Here is a 21133-nt window from a genome sequence, read left to right on the forward strand (position 1 = left end):
AGACCTGTCAAGTAGAGGGTAAGTGGGGAAGGGGCGGAGCATGAAACCACCTCCAGTAGAACAGTGGTTCCCAACCTGTGGTCAGGGGACCCGTGGGGGTCCCCAAAGCCTCCTCAGTGGGTATGGGACTGCTTTGAAAATTAAATAATATTAACACATTAGGTCCCCAGCTTTCAGTAATGACTCATTTGGGGGCCTCCAGATTCCAATAAGGATTCAGTGGGAGTCGCTGGTTCCAGTAATGATAAAGTGGGGGTCAACAGAAGCCAAGAGGTTGGGAACCACTGCAGTAGAGGTTAAGTGATGAAGGGGGTGTGGCTTTAAGACCTGTCCAGTAGAGGATAAGTGGCAAAAGGGGTGCCGCATCAACACTAGTCCAGTAAGGGGTAAGTGCTGAAAGAGCTTGGACTTTGTTAAGACTTGTCGAGTAAGTGGTGTAGGAGGCCTTGGCGAACACGTCAAAAAGAGCGCATGTGGATTAAGGGCGGAGCTTGAGGACTGTCCAGTAGAGGGTAAGAGGTGAACGGGCGGGGCTTGGTTAAGAGTTGTCCAGTAGAGTGTAAATGATGAAGGTTGAGGTCATCAACACTAGCCCAGTAAAGGATGGATGTGGAAGGGGGTCTTAGTGTAGAAATGTCCAGTAAGTGGTGAAGGAGGGCTCACTTGGGCTTGGTGTAGACAAGCTAAGGAGACCATAAGCACTAGATGGTAAATTGTGGAAGAGGGGGTGGTTTTTGTGAAGACATGTCCAGTAGACCATTAAGTTGTGATGGGTCTGGACTTGGTGAAGAAGATATGTCCCATACAGGGCAAATGGAGAAAGGGGTTGGGCTTGGTGAGGGCTTATGTCCAGTGAAGGGTAAGAGAGGAAGGGACGAGGCTTGTTAAGAAGTGTCCAGGAGAGGATAGGCGGGGCTTGAGGACATGTCCAGTAGAAAGTAAATGAAGAAGGGAGCTGGACCAGAAGACATATCCAGCAGAGGGGAAGTGGTGAATGAGGAGGGATGACCTTGCTTAAGACATGTCCATCAGAGGGTAAGTAGTGAAGGGATGGTGCTTGAAGATGTGTACAGTAGACGGTAAGTAGTGGTTCGGCTGGGCTTTAAGACATGTCCAGCACAGGGTAAGTAGTGATTGGATGGGGCTTGAAGACATGTCCAGCAGAGGGTAAGACCTAATGGGGTGTGGTTGGAAGACATGGCCTGCAGAGGTAAGTAGTGAAGGGGGATGTTTAAAGACATGGCCTGCAGAGGGTAAGTAGTGAAGGGCTTGGCTGTGGACATGTCCAGTTTGAGCAAGAGGTGAAGGGGTGTGATTTGTGAAATAGATGATTAACAGTGATGGAGTGACTAGTAATGGGTTCATGGACTGCAACTTGGCATTGCAAAGAACATGTCAAGTACATGGTATATGGTTAAAGGGAAGAAGGCGGGCTTTGTCAGGACCCTCTGTAAGGAGGAGATGATTGAAGGGCTAAGTACTTACACGAGCATCTGTGGTAGGGGGAAAGATGTGGGAGGAATGCGTTGACTGTTGTGTGGTACTGTGGTGTGGTAATGCATCTGGCTTAAGATGCAGAGGGGAGAGAGATGTGCTGAGCTTTGTGAAGAGCATATGTAGCAGGAGGGCTGTGGTGAATGGAGAGGGCTGGATTCGGCTGGGTGAGGACCAGGCACCAGCATAAAGGTTTGTTGTGAAAGAGAAAAAGCTTTGGGGACGGCATGTCTAAGGCGCATCAGCGCCTCGTCTGGGGTAGTAAGCGCTATATAAATATAATTTCAGTTCCAATACAATGGTGATCTAGTGAGGGCTAGAGCGCAAAGGGGAGACCCGGTCAGTGATTTGGCGGAGAATAGTGGTAAGGGCCAGGACCCGGGAGACACCAGAGACGCCCCCACCTCCCCGCCCCCAGCCCTTGCCCCCGGTGCTGGGAGTGGCAGGCCTGACCAGTGTCTTGATATGCAGCGCTCTTTGAAGCTCGGATGGGGGTAAAGTGCAGCAGCGCCGTGCAGGGAAGGAGGAAGAGCTCGCCTTGGATTGGGCTGTGTGTTCAGGTCGCTGCCCTCCTTATCTCGTTGACATGCAAATCTTCCTGAGGGGTAGCCGGCCCTGACGTCACCTGCGCTTTACTAAAACAGCGGAGGGTCAGGGGAGGGCAGTGCACTGACATCTGGGGAGGAGGCAGAACCTGGATCTGTGAGGGAGGACGGAAGAGACCTGTGAGGTGGAAGGCACCGGCCAGGAGGGGAAGCAAGGCACTTCTGTGGCTAGCGCCTCCCCAGCTCTGACAGCCTGGCACTGGTACAGCATGCCCCCGGGCGCCCACCGGCCCCCGCCATGTACGTGAGTTACCTGCTGGACAAGGAAGTGGGAATGTACCCAGGATCCGTGCGCCCGCACCCAGGTCTGCAGGGCTACGCTGGCGCCCCCCAGTATCCGGACTATGGGGGCTACCACCACGGGCTGAACCTGGAAAGCACAGGTGGACCCACCTCGGGATCGCCCTCCGCATGGATGTCTCCCTACAGCGCCCCTCAGAGGGAGGAATGGAATCACCCGGCCTACCTGAACCCATCCCCCGGGGGCAGCCTGGGCTACAGCCCCGCCGCAGTAGAGTACCACCCTGGACCGCCCTGCCCGGGGGTGCTGCCCGGGCACCTCCAGCAGCAGCAGGACTCCCCAGATGGGCACAGGCGTGGGCAGCAAGCGTACGACTGGATGAGGAAGCCCACGACGCCGGCGGCAGGGGGGTGCACCGGTAAGGAAACACAGCCCAAGCACCCGCATGTCCTTGTATACCTGCACGGAGCCTGGCGTGTGGGGCTTAAAGGGGGCATTGCAAATCTGGCAAACTGTATTCTCTGGGGATAAACGGGGGAAGGAGGGGGCGCAGGGCTGGAACAAGATCTCCTCTCATTTGGAAGGAGGGGCACTGCAAGCCTGGCACGAGACCTTCCCTTGAGTTGGAGGGTGGTCTGCAGCGCTGCAGGCCTGGCAGAGGGTGTAAAGTTTGGGCCTGAGCCAGGGACACTGATTCCAGCGCCCTGTCCGCACTGGGTGCGGGGCGAGGGTCCCTGACTGACTTTAAACAGGGGACGCTGCAAGTCTGGGGCTGGAGAGAGGGCACTGCTTGCACAGGTCCTACCCTCTGAGTTGAAGGGGTGGAGTGGAAGTGCGGGTGAGACACAATAGCATGGCTGATTAGGATGGACACTGAATACTCGTCACTGGGCCATTCTAGTGCACGCGGGAGTGGAAATGTAAGTCTAAAAAGTGATTTATTGTAGCAGCTGAAGAAAGGGACCACAAAAATGGCATTGGGTTTATCCTTTGGGACATCTCACTCCTGCAAAGGGCACTGGAGGCAGGGACACTAACGCCCTGGCACTGGGCAACCCTAGGGGTGTAGGGAGCGACCTTGCAGCTTGGCACTATACCAACCCTCGGTCTGGAGTCAGAGACAGCGCAGGAGTGACACATTTGTTTTTAAAATCTGCGAAGCATGCAGTGTATGCAGATTATGTGGCAACTGCGGCAAATCCATAACGATGCACACAAAAAAACCGCTGCGTCTGCAGAGTCGCATAATTCCAATGGCTCTGCACGTGCCATACATTGAGAACTGAAGAGAGTGAGACTGCTGGGCCTGCCCAGAGGACTGGTGGAAGGGGCACTGCAAGCCTGGCACTGATAGGCCCCAGGGCGTGGAGGGAGAGATAATGATAGAGTAACTGAAGACCTACTGCGAGATCTGGAGGGATGGACACTGAAAACCCGGTACTGCGCCTGCCGAAGGACTGGGGACGGGTGCGTTGGATGGTTGTGTGTAAAGCCGGCCCTCAGCCGAGTGGCTGGTGAAACACTAGAACGTGTCCCCAGGACACTACAAGGGTCACGACAAACATGGCTAGACACACAGAATCCATTGCATTTCGAGTTCCAGCCATAACGTTCCCTTTACATATTTAAAGTGCCCGTGGCTTTGTTCCCATCACTTGAACCAAGAAGCCCGTTAGTGACTTTAAGGTAGGGGCCTAAGATCAGTCTGCCTGTCGGAGGGTCTCCACTCTGGCTTCATATAAAATGGAGCGTGACGCTGTTGGCGGTGACGTCACCGCTCAGATGCGCGGAGAAGCGCAGTTTGGCCACAGAGAAAATCTCCACACTCTCTCTGACGTCACGGATAAAGTAGACGTGTTGACAGAGAAGCACCCGAGGCGCTCACTGCGCGCGCATCGGAGATCTATGTCACCCCAGGCCAGAGTCTGGCATAGATGGCATTTTGACGACAAAAATATTGTCACAAAAAATTGCGCACATACTGACGGAGATAACACAATATTTTTCATTCAATTTATTGCAGGCGACATTCTGCAGAATTCCATATTGCTCTATTCAACATAATCTTTTCAACAACTTTATCCCACGAAATACGCTTTCATTGATTGATGAGGTGTGCACAGAGGGACCAGCTACAGTACAGGATCTGGGTTAGCGTCTGTCCTGCACTTCAGAGCGCAGCGTTTTCTACTTGCTTAGTAAATGGGGCAGCGCGGGATAGCGCCTCGCGCAGTGTTGCCCAGAGACATCGAGCTATTTACCCCTTAGCCTGACACAGCAAGCCGCTGGCCTCCGACAGGCGCCGTCTGCGCCATTTGAGCTGAGTATTTTTGGAGTTTTTTTTCATTCAAAAACACTCAACCGCGGGGGCGCAGGCAGAGCGGGCCCTGCTTTGCTCGGACAGTAACAGCACCCAGTGCTTCCGAGTACAACACCGCGAGGAGCTGTAAAGCGCCGCCCGCTTCTTTGCTTATTAAAAAGCACTAACCACACGGTCAAATATAGCGCCGAAAGATACCAACAGGGCGCAGGGTTCAGAATATTAACTCACGTCAAAGGTTCTGAGTTTTATGCATCTTGGAAGGGAGGAAGGGCGAGGTTCTGAATCGGCCTCTTCGGGATTCCTTGCTACCCCTGACCTACAACTTGGTCGCTTGGCAGAAGGTGCAGTAGCACTCAGAGCAGGCCCCAGCTAAATACAAATTATATTTTTGTGGAAAAAAACCCGCACAAGGGCAGGTGGAACTAAACTGAGTGGAACGGGCGGGATTATTGCTGCAGTGTCGTTGTCGGTAGTATGTAGTCTGTGATAGAAACTCCTGGCTAGGAAGAGGTTCCTTTGGCCTAAACAGGAAGGGCAGGCGCGATTATCTCTCTCAATGAACCAGAGACGGACAGGGTGGACTTCACACATTCGACCATCGGAAAAGTTTTCCTGTCAGCGTAGGGCAATGGCTGTATAAAAACTACGGAGTCTAGTGGTAAATAATGACGTTGTCCAGGGATAAACCTAACTATAAGTCTCCGACTAGAAAAGAAGTATACCTGGCAAGATATACTACTCTGGCTGGACCGGGGCAGTGCTTAATTTGTGAATAAAAAGGTGCCCGGCCCCCAAAGTGCTCCTTTGAAACTCGCGGCTTCTGCCAGTAACTGTACAAGCACAGAATACAGAGGAAGCGTGATCTTAAAGCCATGTTATGCCTCTTTGATTCATTTACAGTCACTCCCTGCCCCTTCAGCTCACTCTTGCAGCTTTCTTCCTTTGAGATGCTTTTCCATTTTCCTTTTTCTCTTGTCTTTACCATGTGTGTATTTTGGTCGCAGTTAATGCCTGATGCCGAAAACTAAGTGCCGGTGCCTCGTACTGGAACCACCTGCTCAAATTAGGCACTGCCCACCTGAGAGCGCTAAGTTTGGGGCCAGGGCCTTGCAGGCGGTATTTCAGGTTTGACCCAGCCTAGTGTTGAAAGGCGGAGTAGACAGTGCTGGTAGAGGGCCCTGGGATGCGGCCGCCGCGCTCCTAGGTGACGGGGCAGCAGGTGCCAGGCTGTTTATGATGTTAATGTGCCCTTGGCGGCCGTCTTGCCCAGCGGTCCCTCATCTGTCACTGTCCTCCACGCACATCGTACTTCCATACCCACCTGTTGACCCCACCACCCTCTGCGCCGGCCGGAAAAGGGAGGCGCCCTTCACTGAAAAAAACAGTGAATTCCGGCCCCCCTGACCCACAGGGAAGACTGGGCTCAATTTCCACACAGACATTTCTGTCGAGATGGACCATTTACAATGAATGAGGGCAGATGGAGATTTGCCCTGGAAGTTAGGAGGTTAGACTCGCTGTACTTCCGGGGAGGCACCGGTTCGTGGAAGACAGAGCTCCGTCCGCTGATGCCCAGTGGAAGAGGCGCTATTGCTAAAGGGGCAGCTGTGACAGGATATTTTTCTTAAGACCGAGCTTGCCTTCCCACACTGCCGGCCCCGGACATGGGAAGTTCAAAGGCCGCCAGTGCGGCGTGCTTTCAGTTTCTGCAGGGGGAAGTGTTTATGTAAATGCGCCCTGACGGGGTCGCCTTCTCAGTAGTGCTAATTCAGACACAATTGGCCGGAGGGGGCCTTTGTCTGAGATAAGATGCCCTTGTAGCGCATTGTCCGGGCCTGTGTTCTCCATTCAGCAACCCCTCTGATCCTCGGTGTCTCCCTCTGGGGGGCTATTGTGCGACTGCTGAGAGGGTACCTGGACAATGTTTACAGCCTGCTGGAAATTACACACCCACTAGCAGACCATATCATCTGCCCGAGCCAGGGGGAAGCCAGCCCGGCTACAAGACATGCTCGCAAGAATTAAACACTGCTGTGGGCCAGTGAAAGCCTCTGCTGGGTTCACAATTACATACAAAGCCCAGGTAACTATCTAAATGCAAGACACGCCGTGACATCTCCTCGTCCCATACTGCGAATATCCAAGAGTTACTTACATACCGTATAATTTATAGTAACTTTCACAAAATCAAGCACTTGCATATTTCTTAGACAATAACACTTCAAGATAATCGTAATAACTCGCTTAGCTTCTAATTGTTCTAATTGTGCTCTCGGCGAGTATGGTCAGTTGCGCAGCTGTTCAAGCTTCATGGTGGACATGGCAGGTGAGGGCAGCCGAACTGAATTCCACTGGACTCCACGCAAAAATCTGCGAAAATATGGGGAGCTAGTGGGACTAATTATTAACAGGAACTAAATGGACTCGTGCAGCAGTACATGGCAACCGTATTATATGGGTTCTTAATGCATCTCATGTACCCAGGGCAGCGGGGAGAACGTAAATTGTGAATATACGAAATTCATTTTCGTATTAAGAATATATATATATGTGTGTGTGTGATACTTTAGATTTTTTTTATATTGAAAATACATACTATTTAATATGGACGAATTTCACAGATTGGGAGGGGTGTTATGCTATGGACAAACCTGTTGTGTTCATGCACTAAGGGGAGTATTTACAAACCCCTAGCACCTCTTGTGCCACAGTAGCATCATTTTTTAAAAAGCTAATGCGGCGTTAAGGAGGCATTTTGCGGCGCCATATTTACAAAGTGGGCAATGCATGCACTGCACCACTTTGTAACCCCTTGCGTTACATGATGCCTGTGCCAGGCATAGTGGATGCAGGAGGGGAGTTGCACTAGGAGGCCCGAAAAATGGCATAGTGAAATTTACAAGATTTCACTGCGCCATTTTTGGTGTCACTTTTAATGCCTGTTCAAAGCATGCGTTAAAATGACGCACCCATCGTAACGTATGGGCCCCCTTGCACTTTGCTGCACTAGCGTCAACATTTAAGTGCCACAGTAGCGTAAAAAATTCTGATGCTATTGGCCTAAGAACCACCATGGTGCGCCGTATCATAAATACGGGGCTACCATGGTGTTGTTAGGTGCTGGTAAGGGGGGGGGGTGAAAGAAAAGTGCATCATCATCCATTTTCTTGTAAAGAGTCCACTAAGTGTATTGCAAGTGCTCCTCCTGGGAGCATAGGCCAAAGCTCAGTGCAATCATTTTGGGCATGACTGGGCCTAACCACACTCTCAAGCTCAGGGTCTTACTGAAAGCTGAGACTGAAACATTCAGTTATAAGAGTCTTTCTAAACTTTAGGTGAACTTGTGCAATGCGGAGCTCGTCTGGGAATCTGATCAGCCTTTGCCCACATGCTCTCAAGCTGTGCCGGCTTTCCCAAACTTCCAAAATGTGGGTGGCACACCGGTAGTGGCTGCTCCCAGTGCTGTGCTATTTGAATCTCTAGGCCAGACCTTAAAGTTAACCCGTGCTGCAGCTGACCACCGCTTCCGCTGGTGACGGTCAGGGGTGATGTGGTCATGAGGTCTCAATCCACAAATACTGAAATGCCCAATGTTGTGCAGGTTGTAAATTTGCTAAGGATTAATCTGGGGAACTAAAGTAAAGTACCAGACAAAGGCCAAGCCTTGGGAGCACGGTGGCCTAACAAAGCTTCACACGCATACATAGCCCAAAAGCGCAAACTGCTTCGAATCACCTGCAGTGAAAAGTCAATATCTGCAAAATAGAAAGGTGCCAGTTTAAAAGGAGGTGGTTGTGCAGTTATTATATTAGAGTGTATTCTTGGCCCCAAGACCACTCTGGTAAATCTCTCAAATGTTTCGACCTTGTGACTCAGCGACTATGGCTTTCATCAGGACAAAGAAGAATATACTTTGGCGCAGTGAGTCATTCTTTTACCAGTTATCTTCTTCAGCACTGGTCTCTCAGGGTTGAATGAATGAATGGGCAAATGATTTATGTAGCACAACAGCTACCCGAGGGGTGTCCTGGAGCTCAAGACATCAGCCCTAGATGCCCACTGAATTGAGGATCCTAAAGAGAGTTTATGAGTTGTGAGATAGGACTAGTGTAATAGAGTGTTCCAAAATTGAATCACATTTTTGGATAATCACAAAGGATGTCTCTATCGTTGTGCAAAGTCTCAACATACAAGAAGGTTCGTGGAACACGCTGAATAATTTGTAAAGTTATGCATTCTAGGCATCGATGTAAAAATGTATGTTGCATATTTTGCAAAGTTTTTCTGTACAAATATACTTCACAGAAACACCTAGATGTTCTTATTCTCTGCAGCGAATATAATCGCATTAACCTAACTCTGAATTAAGTCACACAGATAGAGGTAGGCTGGAATAAACTCTGTGGGTAGCGTTAGGCTTTCCTGGCTTCCATATAAGCATCAACATTATTACGCTAGGCAGAGGAAACTGGGTAACATTGTATCATTTTCAATGTGCAAACAAATTAGATTAGGATTTCCATTTTCATAATCTTTCATAATTTCAAGCATTGTGAGTTACACTCGTTATGCAAAATTCCCGAAATCATGCCACGTCATGTAATTTCAAGCCCGTTCTGGTAAAAAATCTGTCACTGGATCATGGGAATAACTTGAACAATTAGGACAAAGCGACTGTTGTGCGCAGCGTTTTTTACTCTAATTTCTAGCGTGAACTGCATCCTCTTGTACAAAAGATCCGCGAGGGTGCATTTCGCGGAAAAAATATAGTGCTGACATATTTGAAGTTCGTGTAATTTCACCTTATTTTTCAAAAATGTTGCGTAATTACACAAAACAAACTACGTAAATTTAACACACCCCTAAATTGCAAATGTGACAAAAATTGGGCAAACATTGTAGCTGAAAAAACGTAATACAGCCCCAATTCATAGCTACCAGTCGGATTAAAAAAACCTTCATCAGTACATGTGCATTGGCAGGGACGTCCAACTCCTTATTAGTAAAAATCCAAAACAGACACAGTCCTCTCTATCTTTATTAATTATATATGAATATTTCTTGCATAATCCCATTCAGTGTCTAGTCTAAGAAAATAAATAAGTGGCACTGAATTACTTTTTTACATGCTTTAACACACAAAGCTGTTTTCTAAAATTACATTAAAATGGATGAGTGTAATTTCTGATGCTAAATTATGTCTGTGGCACTAGGTTGAACAATGGTTGTTAATTTGCCATTCAGTACTTAAACCTTTGCTAAGTGATTTAAATCTGTTATCTTTAAAATATAAATTCATAATTCATATACTTTTTAAGGGAGATATTCTCCACGTTTGCACAGTCTAAGATCTTTCGTGATAGGCATATGAATAGATCAGATTTTATTTCGCTGCTAATGTTGGATAATGAAGTGTTTGCTTAAGGCCATCAATCAGTTTGAGAGAACTTGTGCCTTTTAAACTTCCAGCTACATTTTTGTCTGCTACCTTGCAGAAATATTAATTGTGTCGTCAGTGTCACTGGAATTTTGCAATTCTGCAGCCTCAGCTTTTTTAGCGTAATTATTTGCTGCACTTGCCACAAAATCCATCATCTGTTGCATAACCTAAAGAGTTTAACAAAAAAAAATTGTTTCTAGCTCAAATAGACCAAAAATAACTAAAACATGGCAATATGTGTTTGTCATATTTCAGTTGCTTATTTATGCATTTGGTTGTTAAACTGGTACTAATGAGGTGACATATTTACCCAGACAGTATTACCATGTATAAAAATTACAAATTAATGAAGTGCCACTATCCAAAAATTAGTCGCATTATGCTGCACAATTTGCCTTTTCTTGTCGCATTATTTAGTCAACCGTACTGCATAATTTAGTGCTGTCTTGCCACATAATTCCAGTGGCCCTGAATATAGTGTGATTGGTTACTTCGGTACATGTTATATTGAGAATACGTATAAATTGACAAGTCTGAACCTGAATAATTTTTATTATCCTATCCCACCCTCCTCCCCGCTGACTAATATTTTATTGTCTCTTCCAGCGAGAGATATATTTATATCTTTGTTACATGTTTATACATTTTCAGTACGCAGCAAAATTACTTACTGGATAATCACAATCATATGCTATCTATAAAACTAAAAATATTACAATAACGAGGTAACAATTGATAGGTTCTAATTATTTTCAAATAGCACTTCTGCCTTTTGTAAGTAAAAGAAGCCCTTAGTTCCACCTTCCCTGTTCTCAGTTTACCGTCTCAGAATGGAGGGGGCCTCGCTGGCCTCGCAGAGTTTTGAACTCGTGACCTGCAGGACACAGCAGATGTCAGCAGGTGAATGCATTGAGGCCTCGCTTCTATGGCTTCTCCTGAAATTCCAGGTTACAGTGTCTCTCTCCGCAGGAAAACATCAGAGACGAAACATAACCATGTGCGTTTGCATTTGTGGCTGGCCTCTGGGACGTCACATCCCATGTGTGATTTTACTCGGGGCCTCTATTGTAGCCTCATTAAGAGCGCCAAGAGAAGCTTACATCTCCAAAATGGGAAAAAAGATCGAATTTAGTAATTCACAGGTGATTATCGCGGGCCTTTGCCCTTCTGAAGCTCGAGTGCTGGAGTCATCTATCTTCGCATGCCAACAGACCCGGTTCAGGGGGGAGGCTCCCGATTTCTAAAACAAGAAATAGCTTTATTTTACCTCTCCGCAGTCTGAAATCGCCTCGGCTTTAATAGAAGTCAATGGGAAACATACATTCCCCGTTTTAAAAGAATCTCACACTTTATTCTTCTAAATTGTTGACATCTGCGCCCATGTTTTAAGTGATATGTACCTAAACGCATCGATATTGGGATTATATATATATATCAGCGGACCAATACGGCTCCCCTCCTCCGCCCACGCATCAAGAGTAACATTTTAGGATAGAATATAAACAGTTCCTCGGGTGCGGGCAAAAATCTTTTCGAAGTGTTCAACGAATGTTTAAATTGATTATGTGTTGTAGTCGCCTTTAATTCAGTTTGTAGTTTCATTAAAAATAAAACCTTGCCCCTTTACACTTTTAGCTCAAAGACATTGTTACATTCGGTGTTTTTAGTTTACTTGCTTTGGTAAAGTCATCATACTGGCCTAAATGAGCCGCATCGCCCATAAAATGTTGCACCCAGGCAGGGTAAAAAGAAACGAAGGAACTCAGGCCCAGAATGTACGAATAAATATGTACTCAGTGTTCCTAGATGCTGGTACATGCTCATTGGCTCGCGTGCGTCTTCCTCAGTCGAGAAAGCGTTCTGTGTGCGTCACATAATAAAGCACTTGCTTAAAGTTACTGGCTCTTCTATAGCGCAGACCGTTTTAGTGTGCCCTCCAAGCGCTGCCTGCTGTGTGGGGTATCTTTTTTATACCACTGTAGCATTACCATCGCAGACCGAGCCGGAAACGTCCTGCTGTGATACTGTTAATAAGTCCCAGTCAGTGGCATAACGAAGGACCCCTCAGCCCGCGCGCTCCATGGTGCCCCCTCAGTACCTGGACTGAGTCCGCCAACCCCTCCCCCCCACTTCACATGTTCTTTGCACGTTTCGTTACGCCACTGGTCCCCGTCCGTTTCTAGGGTTGTGCAATGACGTAGCAAGGGTGCACTGGGAGCTTTCGTGCAAGCAAGACGTGTGGGCCCTTTTGCCCTTGGTTGGGTAACAAGGACATATGTAATTAGATTGGCATCCCCTTCCCCCAATCGGCGTTACTGGATCATTGACAATTGAGCGCTTAGTGGAGTGACGTGTCTAGTATGGGTTGATGGCTTGGGTCACGTGTAAAACCAAGTCTGTTCCGTGTTGGACAAGTATCCCGAGCTGTCTGTGTAACACTGCAACAAAACGAGCGAGGCCCCAGGGCTGCCACGGCCCAGCGGTTAGAGAACATTGAACAATGAACTTGCTGTCGGTACTGGTCAGTGTTTTACTCATACGAAAGACCATCTCGCTCACACAGATTTAATGTTTTTCATCCTATCTGTTCGACAACAGCAATGTGAATTCTAGCAGTGACTTACATCTCACCCGCCTTATTACAAGTGTAGTAGAATATAATCGGGGCCACTAAAATTATGCGACTAGTGAGGACCAAATTATGAGGAAGGATTGGTTAAATTACTTGCTGAGAATAGGTAAATTATGTGCAACACACTTTGGGATATTATTGCTTCATTATTTTGTCATTTGTTGCACATGTTAACACTTGCCTGGGAAATATTTCACCTCATTAGCACCAGCTGAACAAACAAATACAGCAATAAAGCAACTAAAACATGACCGGTCAGTCATTGTAATCATTGTAAAGGGTTTTTTACTGTTTGAGTATATGCGCCTCCACATTTTAGTAACTTTTGATGCCGCTGAGCTAGAAGCACACTCTGTTTTGTAAAATCTGCCGATTTTTCAGATGAGGCAAATCCATAATCACACGGAAATATCCGTGGCTGCAGAATCACATCATTCCCGTGGTCCTCGATACAAGACACTTGTGATAAAACAGGTGGGATAGCCATTACATTTGTTACTAAGTAACCCATCTGCAAAACTCTAAATCAGACCCCAGATCTTTCATCCGTCTGAGGTCGGTAAACTGGGTACCATTAAAATGGGTAATAACCAATCTGTTATTTACAACTCCTAGAAACATCAAAAACACCTTATGAATCACTGCTTAAACAGTTACAGGTAGAGTATTTTGTTTGATGCAGGAGTATAATGTAGGGGGCTCCCCAACCATGCAGGAACCTTCCAACCCTCCTAGGGACACCCATTCAGCCTAAGCCAATGACAGTTGTGAGATGGGAGGCTCAGGTGCCCATCACCATGTTTCGGAGTGGGACATCATTTTTCGTTATGCCACGTTCAACGTTATCACGAATTAAGCATTAAACTCAAATATACCCAGCTCTTACATCATCTAACAAAATGACGGGCGTTTGCCAGTTCCTGGCCGCTCTCCACCAGGTAGAAAATGCCCGTATGTTGGCTCACGCTGCCATTTTGTTTCCTCACAGTGAAAACCAGGACGAAGGACAAGTACCGCGTGGTGTACACGGACCACCAGAGGCTGGAGCTGGAGAAGGAGTTTCATTACAATCGCTACATCACCATCCGAAGGAAGGCGGAGCTGGCCGCTGCCCTGGGGCTCTCCGAGAGACAGGTGAGGATCCAGGGCCTTCACGCCCCGGTCTCCCACATTTGATGCTTCATTCTTGGGAGGTGGTTTAACGAGGGTGCAGTGGACACCACTGTATTTAACCGACATGGGCTTTGTATCTTCGACTGGCTCGAGGCGTCACTCAAAATATGGGGCCACTTTGGCAGCAAATAGTGGGCACACGAGTAAAGCATAATGTGTGCTGGGCAGCTTGAAATGTCATGATGCGGAGATTATGGCATCTGTGACATTCCAATTTTGGCTGATTGGGGGGGGGGAGGGGGGGTAGATGAGGATGTGACGACAAAAGCTATAAAACACTGGCCAAGGGGGATCATACCTGGGCAATTGTGGACACAGGACGTTGTCATTCCTCTTTTCTTGTCTCATTTCTTTTTATTGCCCCCCCCGTACCCTTGTTCACAGCACTCATGGCCCCTTCTGCAGTGACAGATCCATCATGAGTCACAGCACCTCTGATGCCACTGACTACATCGGTGCTATATATTCCACACTGTCCCTCTCTCCCATCACTGTTAAGTTCTTTCATAAGTATCCACTTTAAATGTAATGTTCACCTTTTCCATCAGTGACCACCTCTCCCATCATTATCCAGATCTCCTTTAGCTGTCCACCATTTCAAACAGTGGGCCTCCCTCCATTAGTGACCATCTGTCTCCTGAGACTGCTCCTGGCCATCACACCTGACTGTCTACCTCTCCTGTCACTGCATTCCAGGCAGTAGCAACTTCTCCTGTCAGTGTCCATCGACAGTCACACAAGCATACCCTTGTGTGACTGTCTCCTTAGTCACCTTGCCACCTCTCACATCAATGCCCACTTAACCCAGATTCTCCTTCACTGCCCATCTCTGTCCCCTTTCTGCCAAAGTCCGCCTGTCACTGTAGCTTCTCCTACTTAAGAATCACCTCTCCCGTCAAGTCCTCCCCTTTTCCATTTTTATCCCCTCCCATTTCAGGTCCATCTCTTGTTATTCACTGTAAGTCATTTCTAGCGCACCCATGTCTTCTGTTACCAGCCACATCTCCATCATCAGCCAATGCCACACCCTTAGTACTCCCTACCACTACCATTCCTATTACTCCCTCCTAATACAGTCCCTCCACCATCACTTCCCACACACTGGTGGTTATGAAAGGCTAGTAGTGCTGGGAAAGAGGTTGTCAAGTATGCACTCTCCCTTAGCACTATGAGCCTGCACTAAATAATTTCTCCATACCTTCGTTGTGACACCTGCCTGAAACTAATCTTTATTCCACCTCTCCTCATCCCTGTGGCTAGAGCCATCTTCGATAGTAGCTGCCAGACATCAGGAGAGACGTTTTCCCAGAACAAACCCAACTGCCTTTGAAAAGAAGCCTGAAACAAGCACTGCCCACACAGTGGTGGCCACAAAATGTACTACTTTCATTGTGTTGGGTTAACTTCTTTTGGGTCTTTGTTTCACTGGCCGTTATGCACAGTTATGCATAATCCTGACCCTCCAAAGTAAATAAGAAAAGCGCCTACAAGCTTTGTGTTTGTTTGTTGTGAGTCTTGCATCCTCACACTGCACATGGCAGCACACTCGTATAGGGCCATGAGGCACTCGACAGCTTGAGGACTCTATTAAAGCCTCCCCTATAGCCTTTGCCAATGCCGGTTTTCTGTATAGAATACATATAGGGGGTAAATAGTTAAATGTGACAAACAGTGTGGTGATGTATAATTTTTGAAGTAAAAGAGTCCCTGATGCCTTCCAATGGCAGCACTTCCAAGAAGGTGGAATGATACACGAAATAGCATGAGGTGACAGAGTAATACTCTTGAGAGGTGTCAAAGCCCACACTTTGAGTAGCTTACAAATTGGCGGCAATATGTCTTGCAGGCAGCTCAGTAATCAAGCCAGACCTAAAAAAAATATTCTCTGATAAGTGCACCTGTTGTTTTCTGGTCGTGTAGGAATTGTAAAAAGTGTATGGAAGAATCTAGCAGTGCTGCAGAAGTCTACATGTTGGAATGTGTGTACAGTTTTCCACCTCTCATGATATCATGGCTTCTCGCTTCAGGTTAAAATCTGGTTCCAGAACCGACGAGCAAAAGAGAGAAAGCTGAATAAGAAGAGGTTTCAGCAGATTGGAACGGGACAGAATGATACAGACCCTTTGAGTCCCGTGTCTACCTTGGGGCCAGTAATGACAGGGGTTCACCAAAACGGACCTGGACTGGGCCATGGTGTGGGTGTCCTGTCTGCTCCAGTCAACCAGTCAGTCAACCAGTGACATCTCTCAACTTTGCTATGAACATTGTTCTGGTAAGAGGCTTTTGAAGTCCATGGAATGATTCCTTCATGAGTGTTGGGGTCTAGATAACAAAATGGCTGCCATAAGCCCAGGTGCATTGAATGAAGTGGCCTTTCAAAGGACCAACCTTTTCCTTATTTATCATCACTCCACCCAGACATGTGAGGACTACGTTTGTACCAGACTGAAGAGCGACAGGATTTATTTTTCATTCACTTGAGTGACTAACAGAAATCTCTTGTGGATCTTGCCCATTCCTTCAAAAACTGGCAGTCTGGCTGAGGTCAACAGAAAGGGCTGCAGATGTCGCCAATGACGGACCTGCTTTCCTAATAGGAACTTGAAGGCACCGAAAAGCCACAGCCCTGGCTTTGAAGAGGATGTGAGTGAAATGAAAGAGATGTGGAGAAACCCAACAATTACATAGTGACCAAGTGGACGTTATGCCCTAAATGGCCTTGTCTAAAGCAATACAATAGGTTGTGGACATATTAAAAAGAGGACTTAGGCCGGTATTGAAACATAATGGACTGGGCCAGTGGTTAATTTTATATTTTTACACTCCATTTGTTTTGTAATTTTTTTGTAGCTTTCCTTGAGAAGTGAAGTGGTATCACACCATTGACCGGCGTATATGAGATTTATGCAAGTTACATTGTGCAACACCAGAGTATAAAAATATATATTGCTTAGACAGTTGTCACAATGCCCTATTTATAGGCTCACATATGTATCTGAACATTTATATATGCATATATATTTGTGTATGTGTACACACATGCATATATACATATGTATATATGTGCATATATATGAGATATTGATAAATGTTATCTATGTACATTATGCATATGCGGCTACTAACATGCATAGTTACAAACACAAATTATTATTCTTTTGAGAAAATGTATAGATTTGTGAAATTTGCAGACTTTAATGATATAATTTTAAAATATGTTTTCAGATTCTTTTAATATAAGGATATTTGAGTGTTGTCCTAAATATAAACAACACAGTGATGTTGTAATTCCCAAAAGAAAGTTATCATTGTAAATCTTAATGTACAGATGTAATAATTCAACAAAGAAAGGAGCATGGAATTTCGTAAAAACATTTGCACTAATTGAATGTCTTGTGTTGTTATTGCGGCAGTGAACATGTGATGTGTGTCTGTGTCTTTATGTGTAAAGCGGGTGATTCACACATTGAATTGCACAGACATTTTGATACAGTTACATAATTGTCAGCGGCTGCTGCTGCATATGTCAAGGGGGGGCAGAGGGCAACGGGAGAAACAATGTTTAAAAAAATAAAAATAAAACACATTCGGTGGAATACCAGCACAGGCTCCCCAGCAATCCCGGCGCTGCTTACATGCTAAACATTGCATGAAAGCAGTGTCAGGATTGTTCTGAGTGGCTCAGACTGCCCCTCAGACACAAGCCTTGGGTCTGTGCTGTTTCTCCAGGCTGGCTGTGTATACAGCTGGGTTGGAGAAACCTAAGCGCACGTTTGTTTGGCCGGCCTCAGATGGCTGGCCAAACGCACATGCACACTTAGTGCAATCTCCTCTCCTCTCCTCCCCCTTCCCACCTTCCATGGCCCAGCCCCACTCCTCCCTGTAAATGCTGCTGGCTGAGCCAGCAGGTGAAAAATTATGAAAAATAAAACAATAGCAAGCTATAGTTTTATTTTTCATCTGCTGTCTCAGCCAGGGGGGTGACACCCCTCCATCACTGCAGAGGAGCCGCCCCTGATAATTGTATAGATTGCTTTCACATTGATATATGTTGTAGTTTTCACATTGAAAAACACCAGCATTTTTCCAAACTGAATTGCAAGGACTGGTTTAACAGATATTTTTGACACTGAATATCATGGGTGCTTTTTATGGTGAATTACACAGGAATATTACATGCTTTTAGGCAAGTTGCTGAATTGAATTAGATTGGTACTTTCTACACAAATACACACAGGTATTATAACATAAAATTACTTTTCACAAGGTATCTTCTGTTTCTGCTGCAGCTCCAGCAGTCGCAAAGTATGGTAAAACTACTCCAGATAAGTCTTGGAGTAACACAAGTACCACTTGTTGTCAATTACTGTTACTGAAAATGCTCTCTGGTATTCAGTGCAGGTATCAACTAACACTAGAGGGATAAGAAAAATAAATGGAAAACATTTTTAAGGCTTTACCATGTTTAAAAAGAATATGTAATCTAAAAACAAACTTGAAATATTTTAAAATTTTCTAGTTTATATTTTTTAAAAACATATTACAATAAAGCTCACAACAAATGGAACATACCTGCTGATTCAAGGGAGCAGGCGGCGATAAATCATGACTCCATCACCCATCCACAGGTGATACTCTTTACAACACCAATCACACGCAGGTTGACCACATAAGAATGTAAGTCACAGATCAAACCTTTTCAGTTTCACTATGTCAATAAATGTCTTTTAAGGGTTGAGCGCCAGCGCTCTAGCCTGCTGTAAACTCTCTGTGGACTTTTAACCACGCCCATCAGTTTAGTTGGTTAGTGGGCTTGCCTTTCAAAAATCGCGTGCTTTTATTTGTGAAAGGCATGCATACGTCATGCCTTTTCCGGTGTTAAGCCCTCCTCCAGCGCACCGGCCAACTACTGAAAACATATGAGGCTCCATGTTTTCCGCATGACTTCTGGACTACTTTTTCTTTTTATTTCCTATGCAGCACAATCTCGCTGGGCAGTAGTCGAGCGCTTTGCATGACTTCGACCCTGTTGAATGGATAGTTGCATAACGGCCGATACGTTTGACTGCAAACAAACTTCCATTTCCTTTTACGTGCTCCTTCACGCTCATGGCGTGGCACTTTAAGTCGTCTCGCTTATGTAAAACTGTATTACTTTTCATTTTCAATTTATGTGGCAAGAAAAGTCCATTTAGGACTTGACAACAATAATAGATCTAAGTAGAGCAAATGCGAAACCCATTGCATTGTAAATGCTTGTTTAGCTTTGTAGCTCATTATGGGGACCAACTATTTGAGGAGGGGAGCGAGGGTTTACAAGCAAAGGATCAACATCTTCAGCATGTCCCAGGAAGCAGTCATTGCCAGATATTGTTTCTCACCCAAATTGATTAGTTGCAGACTGGGAGCAAGCGCTGGATCCACCACAGCCCACTCCCAGGCCATCCCCGCCCATGTCAAAACGTTGCAGAAAATAAAATGCAAACACTGATATTTAAATATAACATTCCTTATCAATTACAATTCATTCTAGAAGTTAAGGATAATTAGATTATTTTTCGTTCTTTATTGTGATCATGATTATGTTCTAATCGTGATTAGCACTGAGAATATTGAAATAAGTTATTTTTAAGGAATATTGATTGTATGGAATTATTATCACTATTTAAATACTGGTGTTTGCCTTCCATTTGTAGCTGCATGATTACTTTGTGGGACAAAGGGCCCCACCTACTATCTTTCAAATGATATAGATAGCAATCATGCAGATCATAAAACCAACTAAGCCAATTGTGTGACATATTAAGGTTTGGCTTACTTATGCCTAAATACTGGCTTTGTCAGGGGGTCAGTTCTAAAAATCTAGTACTTTTGCAGGAGGTTAATCTTTATGCTTGCTCCAAGTATTGTGATGCATCACTAGCAGAGTGCACCAGTTTATTGCCATGCCACAGTCTGGCAAAAAGGCCAATGGTGGCAAAGGAATTCTAGGTCTTTGTCTACTTCCCTTATGCATTATGTGTCATCGATGCACTAATGTGGCACTTCAGCCACTTCACCACAGAGAATACTAATTCCACAACAGAACCTGCTGGCACTCAAGTCAACAGCAAGCGGTCAGGAATTCCAGGTGCTGCTTCACTGATATATACGCTGCCCTTCCTAGAATCAAACGCAGCAGTTATATATTTAATCAGTTAGCCTGCACATCATTTGCTGGGGTCTTTAGGGACACCTGGTTGATACGTAAGTTATAACACAGTATACTGGGTCTGCGTGTGTATTTGGGAGATTGCATCCCAAACATACTCACTCATTACTCATAATAGCACAATGGACACACATTATGCTAACAGTCGCTGCATGCATGTATAGGTAATATAGTACATTTAGAACATTTTAAGAAATCTCATATCTTTGATGCAGGTTATACTCACACATTTCTGATGTCCAACTACACAGCCTCATAAACAGAGACAACAGGGCACACACATGCATAGGCCATCAGTAAATGTACTTTTGGTATCCTTGGGTTGTCCTTCAGAAATCTTGGCTGTACAGTGCAAGAGGAGGGCCTGCTGTACTCCCCCAGAAGTTGTGGGCAGCTGGTAATAATAGTAGAAGCCTATTGCATTTTGCACAACGTTGCTAAGAGACAGGGCTTACAAATAGACATTACCCCCTTCCTATCACCCCCATTCAGGCTCCTGGGGTGGGGCACAAAGCAAAGGTCAGGGCTGGAAGGACTTTGATCAACTTTTTATTTGAGCTATTTGGTTGCTGCAGTAGCGTGGATGGACAGAGCCATGGTTTTGCCTATTTCCTTTCGTTTGGAGTTGTCCTCCTAGGAGGAGAAGTGGTCTCCATCTGCGTGGGGGCGGTCTCCACACCGCTAGTGAACTTCTCTGCCAAATTAGCAGAACGTAAAATATGTTGTAAAGTCACTTGCAGTAGCTTTATATTCATAACTTTAGTCGTAGGAGGACCTAGCCCCTCAGATGAGGGGGTGGAAACTGTTAAAGTCTACACTAGTGTTTCCCAAACTTCAGAACCACAATCCCACTTTTTAGAAGGACAAACATACGCGACCCAGGACATGAGGTAGACAATTCCTTTTTTTTAACGTAACTAAAGCATCGTACAGCAGCACACTGTTATTTACAGACAGCACATTTTCCATGAAAATCGGCACAGACATACAGTTTTACTGATAAAACTATATTAC

The 21133-nt window shown here is 45.8% G+C and overlaps 1 protein-coding gene across 1 annotated transcript; it reads left to right on the forward strand.

The window, feature by feature from the left end:
• The first annotated feature begins 2094 nt into the window (after positions 1–2094).
• Positions 2095–17297, forward strand: CDX2 (caudal type homeobox 2). The gene is made up of 3 exons (XM_069202209.1): positions 2095–2758; positions 13724–13869; positions 15936–17297. Exons 1-3 carry the CDS (start codon positions 2338–2340, stop codon positions 16146–16148), a joined length of 780 nt encoding a protein of 259 aa, XP_069058310.1. The 5' UTR covers positions 2095–2337; the 3' UTR covers positions 16149–17297.
• The last annotated feature ends 3836 nt before the right edge of the window (positions 17298–21133 follow it).

The sequence above is a fragment of the Pleurodeles waltl genome, chromosome 8, assembly GCF_031143425.1.
Source record: "Pleurodeles waltl isolate 20211129_DDA chromosome 8, aPleWal1.hap1.20221129, whole genome shotgun sequence".
Taxonomy (NCBI): Eukaryota; Metazoa; Chordata; class Amphibia; order Caudata; family Salamandridae; genus Pleurodeles; species Pleurodeles waltl.

Bases quoted from the DNA above. Each gene is read 5' to 3' on its own strand.
- CDX2 (XM_069202209.1), top strand. From the start codon at position 2,338: ATGTACGTGAGTTACCTGCTGGACAAGGAAGTGGGAATGTACCCAGGA. The intron at 2,759-13,723 runs GTAAGGAAACAC...GTTTCCTCACAG, and splicing joins GGCGGCAGGGGGGTGCACCG to TGAAAACCAGGACGAAGGAC. The intron at 13,870-15,935 runs GTGAGGATCCAG...TTCTCGCTTCAG, and splicing joins TGGGGCTCTCCGAGAGACAG to GTTAAAATCTGGTTCCAGAA.